The sequence below is a fragment of the Colletotrichum destructivum genome, chromosome 3 (assembly GCF_034447905.1).
Source record: "Colletotrichum destructivum chromosome 3, complete sequence".
In the NCBI taxonomy this organism is placed as follows: Eukaryota; Fungi; Ascomycota; class Sordariomycetes; order Glomerellales; family Glomerellaceae; genus Colletotrichum; species Colletotrichum destructivum.
The window spans coordinates 1,423,121-1,444,303 of NC_085898.1; the positions used below are offsets into that span (position 1 = coordinate 1,423,121).

At 54.2% G+C, this 21,183-nt stretch overlaps 4 protein-coding genes across 4 annotated transcripts; 1 reads left to right on the forward strand and 3 right to left on the reverse strand.

The window, feature by feature from the left end:
- Window positions 1–1,253: 1,253 nt before the first annotated feature.
- CDEST_04533 (uncharacterized protein) lies at window positions 1,254–1,580 on the reverse strand (the record flags this gene model as incomplete). Its single annotated transcript, XM_062920692.1, has 1 exon — window positions 1,254–1,580. One exon carries the CDS (start codon window positions 1,578–1,580, stop codon window positions 1,254–1,256), a length of 327 nt encoding a protein of 108 aa, XP_062776743.1.
- Window positions 1,581–2,749: 1,169 nt separating this feature from the next.
- CDEST_04534 (uncharacterized protein) lies at window positions 2,750–4,090 on the forward strand (the record flags this gene model as incomplete). The annotated part of the gene is made up of 1 exon (XM_062920693.1): window positions 2,750–4,090. The coding sequence occupies one exon, from the start codon at window positions 2,750–2,752 to the stop codon at window positions 4,088–4,090; it is 1,341 nt and encodes a 446-aa protein (XP_062776744.1).
- A 1,222-nt stretch (window positions 4,091–5,312) lies between these two features.
- CDEST_04535 (uncharacterized protein) lies at window positions 5,313–7,884 on the reverse strand. Its single transcript, XM_062920694.1, has 2 exons — window positions 7,020–7,884; window positions 5,313–6,863 (listed from the first exon to the last, which is right to left on the reverse strand). Exon 2 carries the CDS (start codon window positions 6,725–6,727, stop codon window positions 6,236–6,238), a length of 492 nt encoding a protein of 163 aa, XP_062776745.1. The 5' UTR covers window positions 6,728–6,863; window positions 7,020–7,884; the 3' UTR covers window positions 5,313–6,235.
- Window positions 7,885–19,450: 11,566 nt separating this feature from the next.
- CDEST_04536 (uncharacterized protein) lies at window positions 19,451–20,325 on the reverse strand. The gene is made up of 3 exons (XM_062920695.1): window positions 20,034–20,325; window positions 19,810–19,924; window positions 19,451–19,730 (listed from the first exon to the last, which is right to left on the reverse strand). Exons 1-3 carry the CDS (start codon window positions 20,066–20,068, stop codon window positions 19,641–19,643), a joined length of 240 nt encoding a protein of 79 aa, XP_062776746.1. The 5' UTR covers window positions 20,069–20,325; the 3' UTR covers window positions 19,451–19,640.
- Window positions 20,326–21,183: the final 858 nt, after the last annotated feature.

Here is a 21,183-nt window from a genome sequence, read left to right on the forward strand (position 1 = left end):
ACTGCAGTAGCAGTTGCCGCGTGTTTCTTTCGTGTTCGTATCAAAGTCAATCAAGTACAGGTGGGTAGGTGCCCAAGGCAACATCCAACATCTATTCGTGAACATTGCCTATGCTCTATCTTTGGACTGCGAGAGAAGCAACCGCGTGGCAGCACGTCGGCAGCCTCAACCGTCTGTCCGCCCGAGTCCTGTGAAGAACCGTGGGTAAATCGTAGATAGGGTAGGGAAACTGTGTACGCCCCTTTTTCCATAGACCGATGGCTACACTCACTGCTGCGGTGCGAAGCTCTGTGGTGGTCAAAAGCACAAGTCAGTTATACCTCATGAAACTGGGCCATGATAACAGAACCATTGGCAAACAATCTTCATGTGACCACAATCTCAGTACCCTTCCAGAAAGGTGTTGTTTGTCTGATTCTGGTGACCCACCAGAACTCCTCCTGGTTTGGGGCTTCTGACTGTGTATCCAGTCTCGATGTCACGGCAAACAGAGACTGACGATCAACCCAAGTCAGCCAACGCTTTTTCTCTTCCCAAGAAGTCTTGTAAAGCATTCCCTTTTGAACGAGCTTGAGCTTGGACTGACCTGCTGTCCATCTTTCAGGCCTGATCCTGTAGGCCGCTCTCCGCCTTCCAGCTGCCCAGGCGTTCATTTAAGCAATGCCATCTTCCACCATGCCTGATTGCTATAGTCTCGATAGCAATGCTATATTCCGCTACTCCGATCTGTCTTTGACTTTAGTCATCTGGGAATCCGTCTTACTTTAACACAATATGTCTCTTTTTTGGTCTAAGGCTGCAGCTAATTCTTTCTCATACATCATCAAGCGTTAAACTCTGCATGTGGCAGCTGCAATTGCCGTGAAGCTTCTAAACGGCAAGCAACAATATGTCTAGATGCCTTACACATGAATAATTCAAATATACAGATTCTAAGTGGTTCGGCTACATTTAGAGATCCCTTTGTCCTTATCTTATTTGCTAGAAGCTCTCCTTCTCCTTTGGTTTCATTACAAGGGCGACAGAGAGCGTTGTCATCGTAGGATGACAAGGCTTGAAACAGGCAAACAGGGACAGTTGTGTCTACTTTTATACTGTCTACAGAGGCCCATTCTAGGATATATCAAATTATCCTCCCAGCCATCACATTCCAAACACAGGCCCACCACCAACTAGCCACGACAGACTTGCCCCATCACATTCAGCCAATCCCATCCTTATACAGACCTCTCGCCTCGCCTCGCCTTACGGAATCATTTCCCTCCTTTTCCGGTCCTCCTCATCCAGTCTCCGATTCTCTTTCCTAATTTGAAGCGCCGCCCCAGCCCCACTAGCAATAAGGACGACGGCGACAGCAACAGCAGCAGCGGCACCGACGACTCCAGGGTCCATGACTCGGCCGTCCGCCTTGTGTTGATGCTGCCTGTAACTTCGACGTCGACGTCGAGGCCCTGCTTAGCGCGCCTCGGAACCTCGGTAATGGTGGTCTGTCTTGTACTTCTGGCGACCTCAGTCTCGGTGGTCGTCTTGCTGAGCGTGATGTGTCCTTCAGATTTGAGTCCTGCGAGGCCTGAGAACATTGGCGGTTGTTGTGAGCATGGTCTTAGCAAGGATCTCTTTTGGTGTAGGAGGAATAGGGGCTATGAGGATAAAAATGGGATGTCGTGGTCTACTCAGAGGTCCGTACTTACAAATATTTCCTCTTGGTATAATCTTTTACTTTGTGCCGTCTGCTTCTTCCAAGTGCGTTCACTTGGCTGATGATGAGGGATCTCTCCTCTCTTCTCTCTCTTCAGTCATCAAGACATCCCACTCATATAAACAGCCTTGCAAACAAAGCAGCCCTCGTGCCCAAACAGACACCTGCACACAACACAACGTCCACAAAGGGAAAAATCTCTCCCTCTCTCCTTTTATTTCCATCCTGTTCCATCAGATCCCCATTCTCTGCACAACTGGTCCGTTTTCTGGCTACTCTGTATCAGGCTTCTGTCCTTCTGTCACAGGCGCAACACACGACCTGTTCCAACCTGTGTTTGCCTTGTCTATCTAGTCGCCTGTTTTGTCTTTTAGTTCATCTGCTATTTCATGCCAAGGTCGGGTGGTCTACTGCGCTCTTGTTTTGTTGTTGATCTTGACCCAACAAGACCAATATTCCACGCGTCTCTTCTGTTGCCCACCCAGCACACACACATACACACACAAAGCCATTGTTTACCTCACTTTGCCTCACCCCACCCGCGCCTTCCCTCAACTGATGGGCGAACACCAACCGACCTATTCACATCACATCTCAGTACTTGGAGTAGCAAAGATAAATGCCAAGCGACAGAAGCACTACTTTTTAAGAGGAGGGAGCCTGCTTTGTCGGTTTTCATCCTCTTTACTTGCCAAGCAACAACTCTCCTTACACACCCAGCGACAACTCACAAGCAGTTTTACTAGTAAGTGAACCATTTTCTGCCAGCCACTTACCTGAGAACTTTCAAGGAACTATAAGCTTCATTCTTACAAACGTCCAGGCTGAAAAGATCACAGTAGAAGATCAAATATCGCTATTTGGTTACTTGATTTTAGTCTGGCGACCGATAACCTGCAACTCCCAATCCAAGACGTTGCAAAATCACACTTGCAACAAAGCGCTCGCGAGAATCCAACAACCCAAACCTCACTTACTTCAACTTGCCCTTTTCATCCCCTATCCAGCATCACTATCCGGTCCGCGACAAACAGCCTTGTGACCATCACGATGGCGGTCCCGTCGGTCCCGTCGGTCCCGTCGAGATTCACGTACCTCCCTGTCCTCCCCTTGTCCTCGACTCCGAACCCGACCCTGGGCCCGACCTTCACCATCCTCGCTCACACCCAGACCGACGCCGCAATCTCTCAGGTCAGATCAACCCTCGTCAGAGCCCCTCGAGCCCCCTCGATGACGACCAACGTCGACCTGGGACCGAGAGTAGCCTCCTACACCGCGATCTACGTCACCACGAGCCCCTCAGCCTCTAGCGCGGCGCCCGAGAAGCCCAGGCTCCGCGACCCCGTCTACGGCGACCTCACCTGGTCCTACATTGTCATTCTCTGCGTCCCCTTCGTCTTCCTGGGCCTCGCCCTGTACACGAACCACCGCGACCGCCGCCGCCGCGTCGCCGATGAGGACATTGAGATGCAGCCCTACAAGAAGTACTGGTTCCCCTGGCGCGAGCTCGACCCGGGCGAGGTGCCCAACGAGGTGAGTTCATCCAACCCCCCCGTTCCCAGCCCTGACCATGAACGCCGCCGCCTCTCTCGCAAGGGAGGCAGACACGCGTGGCACCCCTCCAAGAAGGACCCCATGCCCCCTGTGACCCTCTACGAGAACCCTCCCTCCTGGGGCCGTCGCCACTCGTGGTGGGACGTAGTCGCCTACCCGTCTTGCCCATCCCCCCTGATGCCCGAACGCAAGAGACAAGCAGCAGCCGCAGCCGCTGACCGCCATCGTCGCAACGACCAGATCTACGGCCGAACCGGATCCCGCCGCAACGCCGGCCCGGAGAACGACCTCGCCAGCGCCGACAGCTCAGACTCGGACAACGACTCCACCACCGCCAACACCGGCCGCTTCTCCCCAGACATCGAGGCCCCCAAGAACAGCAACAACGGCAGAATCGACGACGTCAGCAACGGTGACAACACCAACAACACGAGCCCGAACCCGTGGAACACCAATATCCCCTCCTACTACGGCGACTTCCCCTTCCCCGTGTCTCCCGTCTCCGTGTCTTCTCCCTCCAAAGACACTGTCGCCGGCCCCAGTTCCAACAACACCAGCGAGACGAAGGCCGAGGCTAAGATTCAGGCTCAGGCTCAGGCTCAGGCCCAGGCCAAGTCTCCGACCGTGTCCCAGCCCAAGCCCCAGCCTCGGCCTCAGACGAAGGCCCAAACCCCTATCCGGCGCCGCACCGAACGCGTCCGCAGCCGTTTCGACTTCCCCTCTTCCTCCTCCGACGAGGACGACGCCGCCGCCGGCCAGCCCGCCGAGCTCCAGAAGCAGCACTCCTACTACGCCGACCCCCGCACCCGAGCCGGGAAGCAACCCGTCAAGCCCTAGAACGGCGATGACGGACGAGACCGATCCGACGGCCCCGCGGCGGCGCCGGCGCCGGCAGTGACCCCTACCCCTACCAACAAGAGCAACGCCAGCACTGCCACAGGCGCCAAGGCCAAGTCCGGAGGAGCCAAGTCCAGATCTGAATCTGGATCTGCAGCTGGAGCTGGAACTGCTGGCGCTGCAGCCAAAGCTAAAGCCAAAGCCAAAGCAAACAAACCCCCTAGAGGCCGTGCTGAATCATCCACCACCACCACCGCCGCCACCGCCGCGTCCTCCTCTCAGCAACCGAAGCCGAGCGAAGGCGGCCCCTCCTCCTCCGGGGCATCCCGGCCACGCGCATTCACCGCCTCAACGACGGAGGTCCGGCGCCAGACTCGTCGTCGCGCGTCGTCCCCGTCTTCCTCCCCCAACGAGTGGCCTCGCGCCTGCTCCGGTTACGGTCAAGTGGGCTAGGACAGCGGGCGCCCTGCCTCGATGCTTTCCGAGGAGAGAGAAAAGGGGGGGAGGGTGGGTAAGAGCTGGGGAGTACCTACGAGGGAAAACAAGGTTGGTATGCGTGGGAAAATATCTCCCCACAATGAGGCGGAACTCTCAATCCCTTGGATTATACGCACCCTCGCAAAAACCAGTCTGAACGAGGTCGACGTCACCACCCGTCCCCGTGCGGGCGGAAAATTCCCATCATTCGATTTTTCCCCCATCAGGGTTCAACTTGATACCGCCCTCTTTGGCTGAGACAGGTGACATATCCTCCCCCATTGGCCCCGTCCCCAGGTAACAAGACATTTCTCTAACATGCGCGTGTGTGGCTTTCCGTTATAGTTCCCCTCTTGGATCTTGGACGAGAAATCTTGGGGGAGGGGGGGAGACCCAGAAACTCTATTTGTCTGTAGGACGAGGCAGAATGCTGCTTCAAACTCTGTTGGAATAGATCGGGAACCGGCACGTAACTCTACCTTTTCGTTTTCGTTGATGGCCCCAGCTTGAACATGGCTGCCGAGGTGGTGACTTTATCTATGGTGAATCTCTGTTGTAGCTCTGTGCACGTGTACGATGTAGACTTGGCCAACACATCGTCCGTCGTTGTCGTCCCTCGTAGGAGGGGGAAGAAGGGTCTTCCCCAACAAACGTGCGTCGTTTCATGTCCGTCACTTTGGCCAAAACATAGGTAGAAGGGATGACCCATGCCACATGTCGACAGAAAGACCCAAATCGGGAAGCAGATCGAGAGAGGACTGAGATGGTGCATGTAGCCAGAAATAATGAGGGATCTCCACCCGCCAGCCAGAGCACTTCTCGACTGCGGAAGATCCCCATGAACTCTTTGATTGCTCTTGCCAAGTACCCTAATGCATAGAGTGGCCGTCTAACACAAGCCGGACAGTAAGCCCCCTTTCCCACTCCCAAATATCCTTTTATCCTCTCACAAGCCGCAAGTGGTGACGAAACCGCATGCCTTCTTCACAAACGCTGCAGGCGTGCCTCCCTCGGCCAAAACCCTTGTGCCGAGAAAATGCTGGTGCTGTTCTCCCCAACGAAGAATAGAAAAGTAGGAATTCCCTTGCTCTCTGCGTAGACACAGACGCCGGACCCGTGTTCCGCGTCTAGAAGCCCCAATGCCCTCGAGCGTGTTATGGCCTAGGGATGCTTCTTTTTGCAGAAGGTACTGAATCGAAAAGTGCCGCTGCTCGCTCGCTATTGATTGAATGTCCCTGCAATGACTCCAAAAAACGCCTGGTCGTAATTATGGTGGCCCCTTACCAGAGATTGGTGATACGGGTTGACAAAAAGAAACAAATGGGTTTGGAAACCACCCGGTGTGGCCTTCGGGCGGTCCTGGTGCGAATAAGTCGTTGCATATGATACAAGCTGAAGGGAAAGCGGCTCGAGTGTGCCGGCGTCGGATGCGGTAGTAGTGGTCGAGTAGCCCATGCGAGCATAGCGTGTATAGCAGCGTCGAATAGATGGCGACAGTAGTCGAGTTCCAAGCCACAGACACACGTCTATTACAAAAGACCGTTGTCGAAAATTGTTGCCAGGAAGAGTGGTCCCTTCTTCAATGGTTCTTGTCGTTATCGCCACAGACACACGTCTATTACAAAAGACCGTTGTCGAAAATTGTTGCCAGGAAGAGTGGTCCCTTCTTCAATGGTTCTTGTCGTTATCGCCCCAGATGGGTGCGCCTAAGGGCTTGCTTACGCCGAATCCGACACCGACGCCGACACCGATAATAAGAAGGCCGATGGCAACCTTCATGATGATGCGGTTCTTCTTGCTCATGCGAGCCATGCAGGCGCAGGAGCCACGCTCCCTCTTTGCAGCCTTGGCCTTGGCCTTCCAATCCTGCTTACCCGGCCATATCGTTGGGCAGTCCTTTGTGGTTGTAATGCTCTTCATGGCGTAGGGGTCGGAGGAGGATGTCGTAGTGATCATGGCCTCGATATCCGTGTCGAAGGGGTTCTCGTTGCGGTAGGACCGCGGGGTAGAAAGGTTGCTTTCGCGAGGCATCTCCAAGCTCTTCTCGGGAGTCGAGGCGACGGGAGTGAGGTTGCCCGACGTCATATTGTCGGAGAGCGGTGCGTACGCCGCCTTTTCAGGGAGGGCGATGGGAGCCGCCGTTTCCTGAGAAACAGCCATCTTTGCGAAAAGGTGAAGCCGACGAACGTGGCTAAATAATGATGTGTGGTTGCTGGGTCGTGTCCAGGACTCAAGAATGATCCAAGCCGATTCGAGGTGTCTGTCCCAAGAAAAGGAGAACAGACAACCGCCAAGACTATAGAGAAAAGAGCCGGGTTAGTCACGGACACGGGCGAGGTTAAAGTATGAAGCCGTAGCGGCTGGTGGTGGTGGTGGTGGTAGATAAGGAGGTGAATCAGGCACAGAGTGGGAATTAAGATCAACAGGATGCAATTGGGGAGGTGTGACGTACATCAGGGGGTAGAGTAGCCAAAGAGGCGGCCTGGTATGGAAGGAATGAAGAGTGACAGCGAGAGCCGGCGGTCAAGTGGTAGTTTCGCAGCCGGGCAATGTCCTGATGTCAACCCACTCCAAAGGGAACACCGCCAGCAGGTAAGGTGACAAGAGAGCAGGCGAACGGGATTGTTGGGGAGCACCGGGTCGGATTGTCTTTCCACTCGAAGGCGGTAGATGGTGCGATGATGCAGTGGTTGGCGGGTCGAAGGAAGCGAGACACGGGGAGGCGGGCGACGGAAGGGAGAGATGGACTGAGATTGCGAGAGCAGAGGTTGAAGAAGGCGAGCAAAGGGAGGAGTTGGAGGAGGAAGGGGAGGGGGTGAGGCGTAGATGAAGGGTCCGAGAGAAGTACTCGGAGGACCACAGCAGCTGTCGGAAGCTCGATCCAACTTTGTTTTGGGTAGGGACTAGCGAGAGTGAAAGAGAGAGCGAGGGTGACGGAGGTGGAGGATAGTGTAGAGGGCGAAGGAGCGAAGACGGGACGAAGATGGCGAGTTGAAGGGACGTTGAAACCAAAAACCGCAGGCCCGTTTAACAGCGCATTGGTGGACGAGCTTGTTGTACGTGGCAGACGTGTTGCAAAGTTGCACCCTCGACGAGACGACACGGCCAGGAGAAGAGAAGATTGGGACGGACGACGAGAGGGAAAGCGTACGTGCACGGGGGTGTCACGATGGTTTTATTAGGCAGGGCAGGGCATGGCATGGCAAGGCAAGGCATGGCAATTGTGGTGGATATGGGTGGTGGTCCAGCAGAGACAGATGGGAGACACGCGGAGTAGGGGATAGACAGAGAGTGTGAGCGTATTGTGTTTGTTATGTGTGGTGTGGTGTGAGAGATCGAGTCTGGGAGTGAGAGAGAGAGTGAGAGAGAGAGACAGAGAAAGGGCGATTTGGTGAGTGACAGACAGACATTGGACAGGCGAGATTGTGGATGTGCATCGGGCAGGGGACGCGAGGTACGTACCGAAAAGTACGTACCTTCTGGGCAGAGAAGGAGACGCCAGGTAGGTCTGGCTGGGGTGAGCCCATACGGGGGTTATGGGGTGCCAATGGGAGTGGGAAAAGTTGAATGGGGCCCAGATTGCGCCGTACAGGGAATCTCGTGGAGGCGTGGACCAGGGGGGAGGGGGCGCGGTCCCGTTTTTCTCTCCTCTGTCTTTCTCTCGCTCTCTCTCTCTCTCTGCATGGATACCTACGCAGGCATATTTTCCCTCGGTTTCCCCTCCCGTCTCTCTCTCTCTGCTCTCTTTCGTTCTCTCCGCCACTTTTCTTTGTGAGTGCTGCCACTGACTGGCTGGCTGGACAGGCTAGAATTAGAATGGCCGTGACTAAAGGCCCACCAGCCAAACGAGGGCTGTCACTGTCCTGCCATTGTCGAGTCTAGCTGCGGCACCAACACCATCAGACAGACAGACCATTTGTCGATTCGAAGTTGATACCTTTTTCTTCTCAATTTTTTTGGGGGTTCATAGTTGTTGTTTGTTTTTCTTAGCACAGGGCCCAAAGCTGGCGCCTTAGGACTGTTGGGGTTTAGTGGACGACGGCGAATACATCGAGAAGCCGCGCACTGATGCACAACGTCAAAGCCACGGTTGTCACTTGTCGACGGCGTTTATTCCTGAAGAGTTCGTGCTGTGCTTTGCTTCATTATCCCCCTCCCCGTTCGAGAAGCCAGAAGCTGTGGGTCCGCCATTTACCTAATACTCTCTACTATGTACACTATCCGTACGGATACACTACACCGACTGCAATCCCCGTAAATCGGATTCGAGACGTACCGTTCTTCTCCTCTATCGGTGGAGGCGTGCATTCCCCTTGCCGCTTTTCAAGCCAGCTGGACCGGGGCCGCCAATGGTTCGTTCGTTCGTTTTTTTTGTTTGTCGGTTTGGGCTATTTGGTCGTCCGCGAGCGACTTTCCATTATTGCAACCTTGGGGACACGCACAACAAACAGTACGACACGTTATCTCAGCGGCGCGAGGGACGACCAGTCCAGACCGCCTGCGGAAACACGAGGCTCACGAGACCAGCCGCATCTCGCTGATATCGACCCCCAAGTAGTCTATTGCTGTGTAGGTAGGTAGGTATCCATCCTCCGTAGTACATGCCACACCAGACCAGACCAGACCAGACCAGACCAGGCCAGAACAGGCCAGAACAGGCCCGTCGGCCGTAGACGGGATGAAAGAAGGGAACCAGTGGTTGACAGGTCTGACCGGCACTAGTGTAGTGACCAGTGACCGGCGACCAGCACGACCGCGTATCATGTTATGTTGGCACATGTCCGTGTCAGTCAGTGGTGGTGGCAACCGGCCACCACGAGCGTCGAGCATCAGGGCGTTCGACCTCAACCCCGCCATGCGCGGTCGCTAGCACCAAAAGAGGTTACTCCCCACTGATTGCTTGCGGGGGAAAGACTTCCTCGGCTCTGCTCCTAGTTCTTTTCCTGGTTCTGCTCCTGCTCTTGCTCTCAATCTCGGTCCCCAGACTTGGGTCGTCCAGGTGTGTTGGTTGTCGATGGCGGGTGCTGGAGCAACCTGTACCACTTGTATCCGTACAAACGAGCGGCTGTATCTGACCACCGCCAGGTCACACAAACGACTGGTATGTGGTGTCAGTATCAGTCTGTGGTATCGAATGTCTACCTACCTACCTACCTTATTCTTGCTCTATCTTCGTCTGCCCCTGCTCTACCCTGCTCTGCCCCAACCAGGTCGTCGTCGTCTTCGTCTTCGTCTTCGCTGGCGTTGTCGTCGTAGTCAATGTCCTGCTGCAAAGAGAAACGATATCCTGAGCGCTCTTGCACTTTCCTTCCTTCCACCCACACCTTTCACATTCGCCCCTTCCCTCGCACTTGGGAAGAAGGTTGCAGTAGCGGTTGTGGTGGGTCGGGTAGGTTTGCGCCCCCCAGCACTGGACTGGTGCTGGTGCATAGGCACCTTTAGCTAGCTACCTGAGCTACCTTACCTTACCTTGGTACTCCGTTCATAGCAAGCGTACCCATTCCCTGTCCAGCTGCTCTGGCAGGCCCACCTCGCTGCCCTCGACCTTGCCCTGGCCTTCTTCCCTTCGCTGGGAAAAGAGAAAACCGGGTCATGGCGCCATTTTGCATTGCCGTTTTTGGGCCTGGCTTCCTTCTTCTTCCTTTTATTTTTATTTTTTAAAGCTACTTGCGGATATCTCTATGCATCTCTAGATCTTACCAGTTCTAATTGGCCCATCTTGCTCCGTGCTCCCGTTGTCGTGCGGGTGGCAGGCCCACTTGTGCCGTTCACAGATACCTAGATGTCCAGTCAGTGCCCATTTTTGCACAAGTACGTACCGCACTCTATTCATCCTCTGCAGCAGCTGTCGCTCTCCTTCAATCTCAAACAAGACACCACAGAATATATTCCTCCCCCTGTATTTTGCTGCCGTCCCCTCTTCTTCACATGAATCGTCGTCATTCTCTATCGCGTCTACCCTCACTAATGGCCCCCACCCAGCTCTCTTCAGCTAATCGGTACTCTGTATTCGTTACGCATCTCGAGTCGTCCCAATGAGGCATCGCTGGCACTGGGCGCTGACACCGACAGACACAGACACTCTCACCCGTAGAGTCGACACTCCATGAAGACTCGAGAATACAGTCCCGACAGCATCCCGACGGCATTCCGAACAGGCTCGCGCCGAGACCGTCGTCGACTGCCAAGGTGTCCGTTCAGAAGCTTTCAACAAAGCCACAGCGCGCTGCGTACGCGAGGCTTTGTCCATCTACCAGACACGCCCTTGTCGCTCAACTCTGTCATGCCAGGACAAGCAAGACACGCCCGCCTCCAAGCCACCGCCAGTGACGAAGAAGACTGGTTAATATGCGCCACCCACCGTCAAATGCTCGTTTTCGCCTTGTCCTGCCGAGCAACGCATTGCAAACTCAGTCGTTCTCCAATCCACAATGAGGCCGGTTGTTTGTTTCTTTCTCGGCCCCAGCCTGTCCATCATTCCATTACTGGCTGCGGCTGCCCCCATTTACACTAGACGCAAGTGCGTCCCTCGAACGTCAACCCGAGGAGATGAGGAAAACATCTTCAACCGGACCCCTCTTTCACTGTCATTCGTCTCCTGCGGCTTCGCTCTGGCCTGCCTTGCCCTGCCCTGCACGTCGCTAGGCTCGCCTACCACATCAGAACCCTGGTCCTATCGAGCAGAATCAATGCTCCATTTCTCCTCCTGGGCGAGAAAGGAGGGCCATCCTGGCTGCCTCCCTCGTCCTCTCTCGCTCGTTGACCCCCTAGACATGGCAGGGGCATGCTTCTCTCTCTGGAGTGTGTGCATCCCGTCCCGGTGCATTGGGAGTTCCATCCTGCTTCTCATTCCTGCCGCCGGACCTCCTCTTGTGCTCATTCGTTGAGATGCACGCTCGGTTTCCAGATTGGGTCTTTTAGGCCCTCCGGCCGAGTGGCCGTCCGGCGTCTGTTCGTCGGCCTCCCCCATGGCGGCATTCGTCTCTGCTCTGGCTCTCGGCTGTCGTCCTCGCCGGGCCTTCGATCCCAAAACAACCGCCCATCCATCACTGGCTTTTATGCAGGCGTACACTATGCAGCGTCCCACCGTGGTCCATGAAGGCTCATGCTACGAGGACTTGCAAGGCTCCAAGGCCCTGACATCGCTTTCCCCGCGGCATCTGTCCTCATTTTGAAATCATGAGCGACAATGCAGCCAAAGAAAAATGCGCGTTCCCCGGTTTCTATTTTTCCACGCTCCAACTGGCAACTTGCAAAGTGCTGGGGGGGAGGGGACCGACCCCTTGTCGATTGTTGCAGGACCCATATCCAACTACAGAGTACTCTGTATACATCCATAATTACCCATGTCATCCTCTTCCCCATTCCCTGAGCGCGTTTATCCTCCATCGATTCGCTGTTCCTCACTTGTGCGTGAGTCGCCAGACTCCATCGCATTGAGATCAAATTCATCATGTTTGCGAGACAACCCTGGAAATCATGTCAGGTTAGGTCTCTGGATGAGGCAGACAGGTTCCAGTCTTGGCTTTACCGCTCCTAGTGTGCCCTGGCTGCTTGTCTCGCTTGCTACGTAACCACCTAATCTTGGTTCCTCCGGAGAGACTCCTGGAGAGACTCCTTCTCCCTGCGTCACGGCGGATACCACAGATCCATAGTATCTGCACCGCAGCACGTTGTTTCTTTTGCGACCATGTTGAGCGAGTCTCCCTCCTCCGGACACTGTTCGTACACTAGGAGCAAAGTTGGGTTGCGTCGTTGGCTGCCGACCGTTGCGGTGCCGCTGTCAATGTCGCATTATATCGCGTACTGTTCTTACCTATTAAATGGCTTGACTTGGACCAAGAACTTAAAACCACGTTTCGCTCTCGCTCTCGCTCGGTCTATCTGCTCTCGTACGGCGTACAGAGTATGGAGACGCGAGCTCTTGGTTCCTTGATCCGCGTATCCGTTCATCCTTGCTTAGGTGCCGGGCGGTGCTGAATCAAGCCTCCGCATTTCTCACCGTTTCGCGCGGCGGATCATGTACTATCGCCAACATAGCATGAGCCCCCCCTCATCCTGGAATCTTGGCCGGCTGTGTTCGTACCATCAGCGCATCGCGCACCCGCTGTTTTGGCTTGACCAGACATTCAAGTACCGCTTACATCGTTTCCAGCCTCACCCACCGCCCATTCTCCATCTTCCTGTTCCTCACCGGCAGGGTAGCCGCCAAGACGCAGCTAGGGGCTCTTCCGTGCCAAGGCACAATCAAGTTGCAAAGCTTGTCTGCCACTGTAGCCTCCCCATCTCGGACGGGGCCTTATGGCGTCGTTAAAGTGATACCTACTCTACTCGCGTGCGATGCCGCCCCGTCGGCTGTCTGTCAGTCTCTCCCTCTTGCTGCGACTATCGATGCAACCTCGACTTGTCAAAAAGCAGTCACTTCACTGTACGGACAGGCAATAGCCAATCATTTGTCGGCACAATCCGACTTGTCCTGGTGGTCGCAAGGGGCGGCGCTATCTGCCCGCCGCCCGTCCACCCTCAACTATGTAACAAAGGGCCCTTCTTCTGCGCGCCGATACACACACTCGTATAGAGAGCTGAAAGAAGGATATTCAACGACATGGTCACCCAGTGTGGGCACCCTCTGTCGTCCTCGCCGACAATCTAGAGCCACAGTCTCGCCACTAATGCAAGGCACATCCAACCACAGCCCACCGAACTCACCCCTTTTGCCCTTTGGCCTTTCGGTCTTTTTTCCAGAACGACCCCATCGCGCGAGAGAAGCACGACCGAGCCTGTGGTCCGGGGAGGGCGGCGCTGTCACTTGTGTGGTGTGGTCTGTGGCCCTACCTGGTGTCGCAGTCCTGCGAATTTGCCCTCTCGTTGCCTTGCCCGCTGCCCAGGCTCTGCCCAGCTTCGAGTCGACCAATGGGCGCCTCGTAAGGATAGTGTCATGATGCCGAGCCGGAAGACCAAGAGATAGACTTGCGTCTCTTGGGACCCTTTTCCGCAACTTGGCCATCGTGGCCAACGCACCACGTCCGCGACTACAACCGCAAGCCTATTTCACCCGGCTGGCCACCCCTCCCGCATCACTCGGCTGTCTAAAGCGGCCTGCATACAATCCAAGCAAGCAAGCAAGCAGCCATGGTCAGTGGGAGGTGGAACACCTGGCTGAGCAGGCTCGCAGGTAGGGCAGGCAACAAACTTCATCGTCGTTGTCTTCGTTGGGAACGTATCTCTCTGCTGTGCCCCTCTTCGGCGGTCAATTGTCCCGCACTTCGCCGCCATATCGCCTTTGCCGAGGGCACGCACCTGATGCGGACTCACACATTTCACAATCCACATTCCACCTGTGGCAGGCGAGCAGAGATCACCTGTCGTCTATCGTCACCGGCTTTATCTCCAGGTATTGTCGTTGAGCTCATGGCACCGAGTGGGAAGCGGTTAAACCCGCTTCCCAAAACGGGATTCATGACAACGAGGGACCCGTGCCGCTCAGCTACTCCCAGAAACCGTCAGCGACTCATGCACGGGGCCGCCATGGGGGGGTGTCACGGTGCCATCCCACCGATCTGCGCTTTTTTCAAGTGTTTTTTATTTTTATTTTTTATGTTTTTCGGTTCTTTTCATCTGGACCAAGGATGGTGCACATACTCGATATTGCATGAGATACCACGAAGTTTTTATGACGAGGATCCAAAGTGTGAGTATGCAGACGGCGGTGTCTTTGTCTTAGCTGACGTCCCATGACATGAGGGGCAAAGCAGGAATGCAGCGTGGTTTCCAAGGCAGGTCAGGGTCCAAAAAGAATGAAGCGACGCGCAAGACTAGCAGGTTGCACCTCTTTGCGCGCTGCTGCGTGACAAGCCAAGCTTGCAGCTTAGGGTGGAAGACTAAAAAGAGCCAAACCTATGCCAAGCTGCACGGTTGTGGCTTAAAGGAAGGGTGTGGCATCCTTGGTTCTTCGTGGCGAACACCCCCTTCATCACTTTCGGCGTCGACGCCGATTCAAAAATGTCATTGGATGCCGCCATCGTGCGCGAACCGACGATTCAAGTGCACTGCGTGTAGCTTCGGAAGACGCAAACGGGCTACACAAGGCCCTGCAAGTGTTCAAACAGGGAGCAAGGGTGCTCACTCGTTGCCCTTTCACTTATTTCTTAGTGATATTGGCACTTGTGTTTGAAATGTCTTCATTGCTCTCTTGAGCGAATGGATACCCTAGCCGGGATGAAGAGGTCTCGAGAGCGTCCACAGGTCTGGACGGGTTTTTGGGCGTTGTAACCCAGATGGAGGGTCTAGCCAGGGACGGAAAACCCGCGAACCAGGTTGCGTTCGGAAGGAGGTGGGTGTTTGTCCGTTCGTTGGACTTGGATTGGGCTGGACTAGACAGGATTGGACTGGACTGGGGGCCTGCCGACATCGGTTGATCGTTTGTCTCGCTCGTGCTCTGTTCACGATGGCAACCTGGTCCGACTTAATAGAGCTGTGACCGACGATAAGAGGGTAACTCGAGAGACCAGTGGCGGCGGCAGACGCAGCAGCAGCAGCAACAGCGACAGCAACAAAGAAGCTTCACTGGACACTGGGAGTCGATGTGCGGCCACTACCCCACCCCCACGTGCCGTGACTGGCTCGGGATGTCCTGATTGTATGTGCTCTGTAGCCTCTGCCCGCTACTTGGGTCCTTTGACTCTTCCGCGGCGTCTGCGCAATGAGGGGTAGACGCTGCAGCGGCTGATACCGGACGCGGGTGGCGCGCAACAATGGGAGGAGAAGTCTCGTCTTGGAAACACATGCCGTGAGGGAAAGAGACCATCTGCCCCACGTATCAATATCACGAACGACGAACCTCGGATGGCGCGTGTCTGCGGTACCTACCGGCTGGGGGAAAGGCATATCTCCCATCTTCGAAACCCTGCCTCCCACACCAGCTCGTTTCGCGGGGATGATATCGCGACATCTTTCTCCATCCGTCTCGCTCTCTCTCTGGCTATCTCTGCCCATCTCCCTATCTCATCCGGGCTTATCGCTTCACACTCCACCATCGCTGGCGTTTTATCTTGGGCCCGTTGCGCCATGCGATACAGTGGTGAAATTATTTTCCCGCGTGTTGGTGGACTCGCTGGGCTGCTGCTGTTGGTTTGAGAGATGCCTGCCCATTTGCGAGTCATTGTCATTCAGGGGGACCTCCCGTTTCCCCCCTCCCACGGAGCTTTCCATCCGCGGGGCGGTATGGGCTCTCTTTTCTTTCTTCCCCCCCCTCTCTCTTTGAAGTCTTTGACTGCCGGTGCCATGCTTCTCCACGACACAATGGCAAGCAAAGGCTCCACGCCCCCCCCCCAAGGTGGAAAAAGAGAGAGAGAGAAGGAAAAAATCAAAACCGTTGAGAGAGACCTACGTCGTCGTTGAGAGAGAGGAGACCGGGTTGTCGAACCTGCCTCCTCTTCCCGTCTTCCCTCCCCCGCGAACCCCCTATGTGCGATGCCGAAACCAAATCTGCCACGTCTCCAGGTCTTCCTGAGTCGGCAGCCGCGTCAAGAAGTTCCCGATGGGGTTGGATTTTGAAGGGGGAGGTAGGAGGTTTTGAGCCTCTGCCGAGGGGTTGGTCGGCGGAGGACGCGGCGTTTGAGGGACGGACCGGTGCCGCCCCCGGGCCCGGGCTTGAGACTTCGGCTGCCTCTGAACGCCGTCGCTTCTTTGGGTAGCATTGCCAGACGACCGGTACCGCGAGCCTTGGTCGGTGCTTCTTCAAGGTTTTATTTGGGGTCCAGATCAATGTGGATGTACTGGCTCTCAAAGCCCACCGGCTCGTGGCAGCCGGACATCCCATCCCATACCATGAGGCTGGCCATCCGAGGGAGGACGTGCCACCACCATCACCACCACTCTCCTCTCCCATGCCATGACAAGCACGGTCCAGCTGTTGCCCACGGCATTCGTCCGTGTCAGCCGAAGTCCCGTCGTGTCGCGAAAGACGCTCTGAGCGACCGGGGGCGGGGGGGCAGTTACCTGTCTACCACTGACAGGCTTCATCAGATATCCGGGGCCGACAAAGGAATGAACAACCGCCGCTGCTGTAGAGTCTCGCCGGGACCGCCATCATGCGGCTGAGAGTGCGGTGGGAAGGGCCAGCTCGGCAAAGGGACACCGCGGTCGTCGGGCGTCGTTTCCTAAGGCCTCGGCAGTCCGTTGTGCCTCCTTTCAAAGTTTCCTCCTTGTTCGACAAAGGGCTGTACCTCGGGCTGAGGTCGTGCCTTTTGCGGAGCCGGCGAGACACGACCGAGAGTCTGCAGTGTTCGCCGTATTAGGAGTCTCGCATGGCTTTTCATGTGGCTTCGGCGGCTGGTGTCCGGTTGGGTCAGAGGATACGCTGGAAGGTATGAAAATAGCTGGTTGTACCTCTGTTGTGATGTGGTAGGCTGCGGCTGTGTCTCCTTCACTGATCGTTTGGTTGACTGTGCTATAAGTGTCGACCACGAAACTCCAAAAGGCCGTGCCGTTAGCTGGGGCGGAGAGGATTGTGAACATGAGTGCTTTATATGTCTTGAGCTGAAAAATGTCTGCAAGGCTCTCCTCAACTTTACTTTTTTTTTGGGGGGGGGGGGGGGGGGGCTTCATGTCAAATGTGATCAAAGTAAGCCAATGTAAGCTGCGTTGGAAGGTGAAGAAACGGCGATTGCCGGTTTGACCTAGTCTTCAGTCTTGACACAAAAAAGCTCCAGGGCGAGGTCCTAAGCCATTGCCAGAAGCCAGACCAGGCGTAAGATAACCATTCCTCTATCTCTAATCTCCTACAGCTTTTAGTTCTAATGTAACTCCCCAGCCAACTCGTTTAAATATCTGGTTCTAGTATCAGCAGAGGAATTATAGGTCGGCCCCCCTCGATGCAGTCCGGAGACAAATTTGAGAGCATAATGCCCAAAGGGTGTTATATACCCTTCACAAAGGGATTTGTTTGGACACTTACACTATTTGTGGTCGATGCCAAGCCTAGTTGCATCTACAAATTGCGGCTAAGCCTTGTCTTACAGAATCCACTGTATTTTGAGAATATGTTGCAGTATAATTAACTCCCAGCGATGGAACTGAACGAGAGCCAACTCAGAACGTCTCCGTTTCTTCGAATGTAAGGCGTTAGTAGTGTCCAAAAGCGTACAGAATCCAAGGCTGCAACCTAGTTTCTCCTCCGTTGTCCCGTAAAAGACTACTTCCCCTGAGATACACACAAACCAGTTGAAGGCGCCGACGACAGCATCACTGCTTCTTCTGCAGCGAAGGCCCCAGACTTCGTTCAACTTAATAGCGGCAGTCATTTGTTGCGCCAGTTCGAAGAAAATGGGGAGGTGTGTGTTCGCAGACGTCACAAAGCTTGGCCGCGGCGGACCACATCCACTCCATCACTTTCCGACATTGAGGCACCAGTCTCTTGCCCCGGATTGCCCACTTACGATTGTTCGCCCGCAAAGTGTAAGCCAGTGCCTCCTTATCCTTTATTGTAATACCCTTCAACGACGTAACCCAAGGGGGCAGGACAGCAAATGGGGAATCAGGGAAGGCGAAGAGAAAGAGAGATGTCCAATTTGAATGTCCAGAGCAAATGTCTAGAACAAATGTCTAGAGCAAATGTCCAAAACGGGGTTCCACAACGGGAGCTGCAATAGGAGCCAGAAGAGGGCTTCAAGAAGGTGCTGTATGCTGTCCACAGTGTTATAAAACGAAGTGGAGCAGGCCTAGGGACTGACGTGAGTCACTTAACATATATTTTCAAAGTTCATGTGAGTGCCGGTTGATACATACCACAGGTGTTGCCGTCACCCCGGCGCCAATGCTCGACTTGACTTTTATTCCGTTGTGCCAGGGTACGTAGTACGAAGCGAAATGGGTCCACTACAAGATGGGCATGAACAAACGAATGCGTTCATCTCTGTCCTTCTTCTTCCTTCTAAGGAAATTAAGTGGTCTGTGAAACCAGAATACCGGTGCTGTACTGGTACTCGTAAAGCTCTTGACCCATGATTTGAAATTCTATTTGACTGTGATTCTAAGCAACGATGACTTAACTCGGCAGTGTTCTAACTTTTGGACTTCACAGGGTTCTACTACTGAGATTATGTTACTAATGTTCCAGACTCAAGAAACCTATATCACTGTGTGCTACCTAGGCATCAATAATACGTGTATAGGAAGACCAGCTTACGCTCACGCCTCAACTAAGATTGACAGTAGTATCCATATCACAAGTATACCCCGCTGTTCGTCTAGTGGCAGGTTGGTTGCTGGGCTGTATATGAAACTATAACGACGCTTCATCAGCTGGGACTGTTGCTACCAGTTTGTACGCAGCCCTACTCTATCGTATCTCGAGACCGGGGCATGAAAAATCCAACAGCACCTAGGCCCCAAAAGGCTCGGTAATCGCAATCGGGCTGTTTGATGAACGGAATCTCAATCTGAGGCTGTTTTGTTCGGCTGGAATGCGCTAGGCGCGCAAGTGAACTGAGCGCTAATGGCAGTCACTAAGGAAAAAATGCGTAGACGTTTAAAAAGCGTTATGGCGGGATTGGTTCCAGTTTATTTGGCAACAAGTTTATTTGGCAACAAGTTTGTTGTAGCATGCCCTTTTATGAGCGGGTTCGATTAGAAGTAAACGGCAGCTACTATAACTATATAGTGATACGTAAATGTGTATGCGGGAGAAAGATCAACAGGATGGATAAAACGGAGTACTGGAATAGTAGGCTGGACCTCGTATTGTTTTAATTCATGCCAGAACATAAACTAGTTCTTCAACACATTATTGTAGGAATCATGTAGCTAAGGCTACACATTAGAATATGAACTAGAGAGTAAACAACAAGGAAAATGAAACTGAAAACGAGAACGAAAACAAGAACGGGAACGGGAACGGGAACGAGGTGTCACAGGCTGTGCCCACGTCTTCATTGAATTGGCACCCATTCTTCTCAACTGCTCTATTTCAACTCTGCAGTAGGATATATGCACTTGAAACCCTCCATCTCTTGCCACGTACACTTTCCCGCACCCCGGTATCACCTAGATTACTGGGGCTCATATTGCAACCTCAACGGGTATCGCACCACTCGCTGCCGGGACCGTAGGAGCAAGCAGTGTTGATGAAGTAATCCCTGGCAGCGGACTCCATAACGATGCACTTTGCACCAACACAAATACGTTAGTTGTACCCAAAAAACACCTAATAAAAGGGTGGAAAGTTTCGAGAAGTCACATACGCGGCCACTTTCCATCCATGCACTGTCGTGCAAGGCGTCGCAAGCGGTGCGTGTTGTCCCCTGGTTGGGGCCACACCAGCAAGAGAACAGCTGTTGGGCGGAGACAGAGGAGGCCCTGGTAGCCGTAGGTCAGCTTCTGCATGTCAAAGGGCACCCGGCATACAGGGGGAGCCGCCGGGCCCGCGGGCCCGGGGCGGGAAAACATAACTCGGTAGACCACTTACATAACCGTGAGGGCAAGGATCTTGAAGGAGACCATGGTTGCTGCGCTGGATTCGTCGAGCTAGAGAAGGATTGACTTTGGAAACAGAGACTGGGTTGTAGAGACACGTCTAGACATGCTGCCAATACCGAAGTCGGCGGGTTGTCGATCGTGCATATATACTAAATTGCAACCCCCTCGCTTTCGGATAACCACTCACTGGGCACCATCTCCAGCCGGCCTCCTTTCCTTATCTAGTACGTTAGTACTCAATCTATGACGGGCCGTAATATATGGGCGGAGATGCCCTGCTTCCACCTCCTGCTAGCAGCAGGATAGCAGGAGGTGGAAGCGGATTATCTCCGCCCTAAAATATTGTCTTTACACGTTTGGGTCTCTTGGCATTGTTGCCAAGCTCTTTATATTTACGAAACTTTAAATATGACTCGTACGATGGTCAATCTCCGACATGCCCGCCTACATAACAAGTAAGACGTGCTGAACAGTTAACGAGTCCTCTGTGCCTGGTCTGGACCTCCTGCATTACTTTCCAGGATCGTGGACGATGGCTCGGCGGGCCACACGCGGGCGGAAAACGTGGCTTTTTCAAGTAAGCCCTCCGCGCGCATCGTGTCGTCAACAGTGTTAACACAACATATTTCTTCTTGTAAAGTCCTAGGACTTTGCTTCGGCCGCCAGCACGCAAAAGTGAGCGTCGGAGTTCAGGGTCGGGAACCGTGGTCGATAGCTACACGGGCCCACGATTCTGATAATATATTCCTGTCAACCTTAAACTCATACTTGGAACTAAGACAACTTAAATTGGAATTACTTGCCTTTACGAGACTGTCGAACTTGTCCACAACCGGAGTGTTTCGGTATCTTTATCCGGGCCGCAGATATTGTCCGTCGGCCGGCTAATCAGATGTTCAACCTCCGTTTAAGGCAATACCCGCCTGTTCAACCACAGAGTCTATTGTCTGTTCTTGAACAGCTCATACAACACGCAAGCTTTGCCATCCTAGGTCTTCAACCAACCAGTAGCATGACCACCCGCCAAGTCAACCTCGTCGCCAACCCGACTGTCAACCCCAACTACAAATCCAGCCCCATTCTTGACATCCACAGGCCCCCATCAACCAGTCCCACAACACCCTGTCTGCCCTGTATTA